This window comes from Coregonus lavaretus (genome assembly GCF_964263955.1).
Source record: "Coregonus lavaretus genome assembly, chromosome: 15".
In the NCBI taxonomy this organism is placed as follows: domain Eukaryota; kingdom Metazoa; phylum Chordata; class Actinopteri; order Salmoniformes; family Salmonidae; genus Coregonus; species Coregonus lavaretus.
In genome coordinates this window covers 22094770-22102490 of record NC_140002.1, presented here as the reverse complement: position 1 = coordinate 22102490, position 7721 = coordinate 22094770, and the positions used below count along the sequence as shown (strand labels likewise).

At 43.0% G+C, this 7721-nt stretch overlaps 1 protein-coding gene across 1 annotated transcript; it reads right to left on the bottom strand.

Annotated features, from left to right (window-relative positions):
- Positions 1 to 41: 41 nt before the first annotated feature.
- On the bottom strand, positions 42 to 6786 carry ska2 (spindle and kinetochore associated complex subunit 2). The gene is made up of 7 exons (XM_084178854.1): positions 6486 to 6786; positions 4249 to 4338; positions 3865 to 4041; positions 3677 to 3751; positions 1946 to 1988; positions 805 to 946; positions 42 to 609 (listed from the first exon to the last, which is right to left on the bottom strand). Exons 1-7 carry the CDS (start codon positions 6576 to 6578, stop codon positions 483 to 485), a joined length of 747 nt encoding a protein of 248 aa, XP_084034980.1. The 5' UTR covers positions 6579 to 6786; the 3' UTR covers positions 42 to 482.
- Positions 6787 to 7721: the final 935 nt, after the last annotated feature.

The window sequence follows — 7721 nt, the reverse complement described above, 5'->3', positions numbered from 1 at the left end:
ACTCTTTGTTAAATAAATTCCTGATTTAGTGAATACCTTGGCAGAGGAAATATGTCATTTTAATGAAGGATCAAAATACATTGACGCGCTAGACAAGATGTACAGTTGGAAAGTAATCAGGCGAATTCAAATCGTTAATAACATATTTACAGGTGAAATGCATTAGCCACATCAGTCAAAATACCCTCAATATGATCAAATATTAAGCTGTGGTCATTACAAAAATAGTAGCTCTAATTTACAATACGGCCCGCCGCCTTCCACTTACAGCACCTCAAACATTGTGGTGAGTTGGTTCCATTGTGGTGTCATTTAAAAAATAACTAGCAAAATAAATCAATCCACAGCATATGAAGGCATGAGGATTCAACAGAGAACCCTTCAATGAGGCTAACATGACTAGACAAGGAGAGATGGGCAGAATCAGTCACTTTCACTACGTGCTGTTGGGTCTAATATCTTAAACAGTGCCAGTTCCTCACTCATATTAGCAGGCAAACGTGCCCTTTCTTGTCCAGCTCAATGACACAGAGATGCTGCAACGTCTTCAGCTTGGCGTCGCTAACTTTCATGTTCATCTGCTTCATCTTCTGCAAACTGAGGGCACCACTGGAGAAAGATTTGAAAAGTTAGAGCTTGCAAGAACTTCCACAAAATGCGTACACCTTACTAAGCATTCATATGACACAGGGTCTGACTGGTCCACAAGTTAACCGACATTCCTGCTGCTGGTGTTGCCTTGACACAACTTGGGCTTTCTGTGTAAAGGGTAATGTGTCTCGGGACAAACGGGACTCGTCGGACCTGTTTTTTTTTAGGGAGAAGTGCTCATGCAGCTGCTTGTAGAAGGCATTGAGGTCGGCCAGCTTGACGTTGGAGCGCACGCTGCGCGGCACTGCCTCCAGTGTGGCTTCACTCAGCTCCTCAAACTCACCCTCCTTCGAGGCTGTGGACAGAGAGCAGGCTTCAGTCGCCATTCTGTCTGTACAGAGTCCTGTGCCCTTATTTGGGTTTCCCCTGGATTCCTTGTATAGGAATGTTGTCATTAACCACGTTTCCAGCCACAGTTATGTGAGTAAAGTCATACCGTATTAAAAAAATATATCACGACAGCTGTGATGGAAACGAGCAGTTTCATAAATGCCCAAAGAATGTTTGTTCGACCTTTGTGTCGGTAAAATGTATTATGCGAGAAGTGGTGGTGGAAATGCCTTTAAGTCAAATATTGCTATAATATCGTCATGTGATATGGTGTGTGATCCTCCCACTATGACTCGGGAAACCATGCAGTTTATTAGGCTACAGATGAAATAAATTAACTTCACAGGGTGGTGAAAGTGCACAGTGATCTTGATGTTCCTTTCCAATAAATATCAAGGGTCTTATTCTAGTGACGTGATGATCGATGCTTCACTGCCGTTTGACAAATAAAAATATTCTCACTTATGTGGCCTACCCACACTGCATCTGCGAGCTGTTGGCTAGGGCGCACGTGTCAAGACCAGAGTAGGCACATTTGCTATTCAACATAACAGTTTGTGACAAAACTATAGGTAGAGTTGAATGCGATGTTAAACTTTAGATTTTTATTCGGTACATGAAAACTTAAGCGAAAAGTACATTTTGTGTGCACTACGTCACCACTCACTGATTTATCTGCAACATCTGTTTGGTGGAAACAACTGGTGGAAAATGCGCATATTTTCTTTATGCATATTTTAGAAAATACGCATGAAAATCTGTCGCCAATTGGATGGAAACCTAGCTATTGTTGCCTGCTATAGCGTCGTTATAAATATCCCAAATTGAAAATGTGCTTAGTGTTTTTCAGTTTAGCTATGTACATAACCTGTTGGTTACAAAGGAATGCAAATAGGGGTTTGTGTCTACTGTATAAAGACATATGCAGAGAAGAGTCTTAGAATTGGGGTTAACCATTACTTACACTGAGGCTGCTCTTGTGCTGAAGGCTCCATAGACATCAGTACCTGTGAACAGACAAACATTGGCATATTACAGTTATTACAATATAGGCATATTACACTGAACAAAAATATAAAACGCAACATGTAAAGTGTTGGTCCCATGTTTCATGAGCTGAAATAAAAGATCCCAGAATGTTCCATACACACAAGGCTTATTTCTCTCAAATTTGTGCACAAATTTGTTTACATCCCTGTTGGTGAGCATGTCTCCTTTGCCAAGGTAATCCATCCACTTGACAGGTGTGGCATATCAAGAAGCGGATTAAAAACAGGATCGATTGTGCTGGGGACAATAAAAGGCCACTCTAAAATGTGCAGTTGTCACACCACAATGCCAAAGATGTCAAGTTGAGGGAGCGTGCAATTGGCATGCTGACTGCAGGAATGTCCACCAGAGCTGTTGCCAGATAATTTAAATGTTCATTTCTCTACCATAAATTGCCTCCAATGTTGTTTTAGAGAATTTGGCAGTACGTCCAACCGACCACACAACTGCAGACCACGTGTAACCACGGCAGCCCAGGACCTCCATCTGGCTTCTTCACCTGCGGGATCTTCACCTGAGACCAGCCACCCGGACAGCTGATAAAACTGGGTTTGCACAACCAAATAATTTCTGCACAAACCGTCTCAGAGAAGCTAATCTGCGTGCTCGTCGTCCTCACCAGGATCTTGACCTGACTACAGTTCGGCGTCGTAACCGACTTCAGTGGGCAAATGCTCACCTTCGATGGCAACTGGTATGCTGGAGAAGTGTGCTCTTCACGGATGAATCCCAGTTTCAACTGTACCGGGCAGATTGTGTGGGCAAGCAGTTTTGTGTGGGCAAGCAGTTTGATGTCAATGTTGTGAACAGAGTGCCTCATGGTGGCGGTGGGGTTATGGCATAAGCTACTGACAACGAACACAATTGCATTTTATTGATGGCAATTTGAATAAACAAAGATACCGTGATGAGATCCTGAGGCCCATTGTCGTGCCATTCATCCAATGCCCTCACATGTTTCAGTATGATAATGCACGGCCCCATAGCGCAAGGATCTGTACACAATTCCCGGAAGCTGAAAATGTCCCAGTTCTTTCATGGCCTGCATACTCACCTGACATGTCATCCATTGAGCATGTTTGGAATGCTCTGGATCACCGTGTACGACACAGTGTTCCAGTTTTCGCCAATATCCAGCAACTTCGCACAGCCATTGAAGAGGAGTGGGACAACATTCCACAGGCCACAATCAACAGCCTGATCAACTCTTTGCAAAGGAGGCAAATGGTGGTCACACCAGATACTGACTGGTTTATTTGATCCACGCCACAATTTTTTTTTTTTTAAGGTATCTGTATTCCCAGTCGTGAAATCCATAGATTAGCGCCTAATTCATTTGTTTCAATTGACTGATTTCCTTATATGAACTGTAACTCAGCAAAATCTTTGAAATTGTTGCATGTTGCGTTTTATATTTTTGTTCAGTGTACAAGACGACCATAACATTTCACTGAAGTTGCGAAATCCTGAGCAGTCAAGCTTTAGATTTCTCTGAATGGCAAGATACTTAAAATTGGACCATAAAAAGCAGTGCACATACAATGGCATAGATAGTGTTACACAGAATGACGTCTGTCAAATATTGTTTCTCTGCACGCTCTGCTCCTGTACGCAATGACACCTTAGCTTGAGCAAATGGCCTTACCTCTGCTGTGTTTTGATTGACTGATAAACCAAGGAACTCTGCAGACTCCTGCTCTGTCTCAGTCAGTGGTGGAATCTACAAAACAGTACAAGTACAAATTCTCAATTGCACATGATTTTGCCACCATTACTTTAACTTTGAAAAGGGCCGGTTGACATTGTCAGATGTACGTGGAGGGAATGGTCTACCTCTACGTCAGCAGTCTGCTGTAACTGTTGCACCAGCTGCACAGTGGTATCGAGGTGTGCTCGAATAGAGTCCATTGACTGCTTCTGCTCGGCTGCAATCTCCTGCACTTGTGCGCACAAGGCCGCATGCCTCACCTTGATGGCAGACAGGTTCTCCAGCAGCTTCACAGGGTTTTCCTGTGGTCACAGGCACAACGCAAGTCAGTCATTGATTTGACAGACTGTTGGGTAAATAGACAAATGGAGACATCAGTCTGCATGGCAGAAGTTCAAATATGTATAAGACAGCATTGCCTTTTTTGGATGGAGTGGAAAGGTGTTGGGTGACTGGTCTGTTCTGAGGACATGTTTTGTAACTAAGTACTGTGGCGTCCATATATTCACCTCTGCTGCACCGTTCTCTGGAGCACTTGTCAGGAATTCCAGCCTCAGCCGTTTCTCCATGTACTCCATGTCAGCCTCTGCCTTCTGGAACTGAAAGGACAGTTGGTTTAGTGTACTGCGAGCCTTAGAGTGTTGTAGAGTCTCTACACCTTACAACAGATTGTCACAACTATGAACATGAACAAAATGTGCAAAAAAGTTCAGTCACATCTTTCCAAGACTTCAGCCACAAAATTGTTGCCTCACAAAAGGTGTATTAAATGGTCTTCAGATGCATAGTGCCTTCAATGAGGCTTTAACCCAAACACTGAAACCCAATAAGCAATATTGCACTACTCTGAACAAAGTGGACAGCAGAGACAATACTGATAGGGTTCCAGGACTTGGGATCAATCCAATGCGTGGCACGGTGTCAAAATTGAATGATTAAAAATCAGGGTTGAGGTCAGTAGGCACAAAACATATTCAGAAACAGTTTGGGGAAGGCCCTTTCCTGTTTCAGCATGACAATGCCCCGTGCACAAAGCGAGGTCCATACAGAAATCGTTTGTCGATGCGATGTGGAAGAACTTGACTGGCCTGCACAGAGCCCCGACCTCAACCTCATCGAACACCTTTGGGATGAATTGGAACGCTGACTGCGAGCCAGGCCTAATCGCCCAACATCAGTGCTCGACCTCACTAATGCTCGTGGCTGAATGGAAGCAAGTCCCCACACCAATGTACCAACATCTAGTGGAAAGCCTTCCCAGAAGAGTAGAGGCTGTTATAGCAGCAAAGGGGGGGAACCAACTCCATATTAATGCCCATGATTTTGGAATGAGATGTTCGACAAGCAGGTGTTCACATACTTTTCGTCATGTAGTGTCTGTGACGTAGTACGCAATTTTCGGAGACCACTTTTTGCTTGTGAGCGCTACTTTCAGAACTACTGGCTAAAAAGTATAACAGTACCGGAGAATCTCTTTAAGACCATGGATCTTCATTGTAGATTTTAAACTAAAAAACACATAACAAATATTTATTAACAACCCACCCTGCACAGCCCTTCCTTGGGGTGCACTGTTATACAGCACATACCGTTGTTTCAGTAAACCCCAGAAGAGTTCCCAGAATTATGCACTTGTTGAGGAGGGTGCCAGCTTTCCAACACTTTGGAGTACATTTGTTGCTGCTTCCTGTGTCCAAAAGTGGTCTTTGCAGTTTTCAGACGCTTTGACAATACTATTGCACTGCTAGCTGTCCAATACAGTAGTGCAATGAAGTCAGAGCACCTGCAAACAGCTTTGTTGCTAGCAATGGTTCACAGCTACACCTTGCAAAACCTATCATTGTGAATAATCCCTGGCCAATGCCCTTTTACCATTGCACTGCTTTCATTAAAGGGTCACCAGTAGTACAATACAAAAGGGGCACTGGACAGACAGAAAACATAATGGATTCCTCTTTATCCTGTTGTCAGTCATGAAGAAAAAATAGACATCCAACCTCCTGTCAAACTAAAGAAAGAATTAGCTACATGACAGAAACTTGAATTGGGTTGGCTGGGCCAGATCAAGTTATGACTAAATATTAATTGGTGAATCAAATTAAATAATCTAAAACTACATTAAAAACTGTTTAGCAATCCAGTGATCGTCAGCATTGACAAACAAACAAGTGCAGCTAAGTGACTTTGGGGAGCCGAATAATAGAGAACTTACGCAACATAATTGAATAACGTTAGTAGTAACGTTAGTATCTGGCTAATGTTAACAGTTGCATACTGTAGTTAGCTACGTTTGTTACACGCCTTGATTGGGAATTGCAATTCAATTTAAGGTCAACAACCAATTTGTCCAACTTTGATACCGTGAAAACTCGCTTTTAAACATCAACCGTCATGTACTGCGCGCACTCGAGGACGCGGAAAACGGCCTCTTCGCAGTCTAGTATTCGCTGTCATTGTGAAACGTGTGGCAAACAAGCTAACTAAATAAACACAGAAAATGGACAGAGCGCCATGGAAAAGCGATTTTTTTTTTTGCCATGTAGTGTTCTTAGCAGAAACACTTAGCACGGTATTATGTTCGTGGTTTGCTTTTCCTGTAAAATAATCAATTCCGATTTGAATGGCAGAACACTTGAAATTAGATTCTCGCTACATTGCCGTTTTTGACGCATTTGCTCAAACAGCTAATTGGAGACCACAGAATACAATTTATCTAAAGACTAGGAACGTAGGTTTACTAGCTTACCATCGCCTCCAGTTTATCAACTGCTGTCTCCATGATAAATAGTTTACATTCCTCAGGCAGCCCCGTGAATATAAAGCCACTGGTCTGGTTCATGTAAAGCCTGCTGTGATTGGTCAGCTGTCAGGAATAGTGGCCGCAGATTGGTCAATTAAGCGGCACCGCAGTAGGGGGAATAGGCGTTGGAAAAAGGGGGTGTTCATAAAATGGCGTTCTGGACACTGGTTGGACTCATTGAGGTATAATAAGAACTGGAAACTGCGTCCAAACCGTCCTACCTTTGTTTTTAAATTAATCTACTCATGTTCTCATCACTAGAATAACAACAGGTTTGCATTCGCTGATTCATGGACCGTCTATATCCGGGTTGCATCCGGTTTATACAGACCAACATCACATGCGCACTAGAGAGGAAGAGTAAGAGAGAGGCCCATAGTTAATGTTTTTATTTTATTTAACCTTATTTAACCAGGTAAGCCAGTTGAGAACAAGTTCTCATTTACAACTGCGACCTGGCCAAGATAAAGCAAAGCAGTGCGATAAAAACAACCACACAGAGTTACATATGGGGTAAACAAAACATAAAGTCAAAAATACAACAGAAAATATATATACAGTGTGTGCGAATGTAGTAAGTTATGGAGGTAAGGCAATAAATAGGCCATAGCGCAAAATTGTTACAATTTCGTATTAACACTGGAATGATAGATGTGCAAAAGATGATGTGCAAATAGAGATACTGGGGTGCAAATTTGCAAAATAAATAACAATATGAAGATGAGGTAGTTGGGTGGGCTAATTTCAGAATGGCTGTGTACAGGTGCAGTGATCGGTAAGCTGCTCTGACAACTGATGCTTAAAGTTAGTGAGGGAGATAAGAGTCTCCAGCTGCAGAGATTTTTGCAGTTCGTTCCAGTCATTGGCAGCAGAGAACTGGAAGGAATGGCGGCCAAAGGAGGTGTTGGCTTTGGGGATGACCAGTGAGATATACCTGCTGGAGCGCAGACTACAGGTGGGTGTTGCTATGGTGACCCGTGAGTTAAGATAAGACGGGGATTTGCCTAGCAGTGATTTATAGATGACCTGGAGCCAGTGGGTTTGGCAACGAATATGTAGTGAGGGCCAGCCAACAAGAGCGTACAGGTCACAGTGGTGGGTAGTATATGGGGCTTTGGTGACAAAACGGATGGCACTGTGATAGACTACATCCAATTTGCTGAGTAGAGTGTTGGAGGCTAT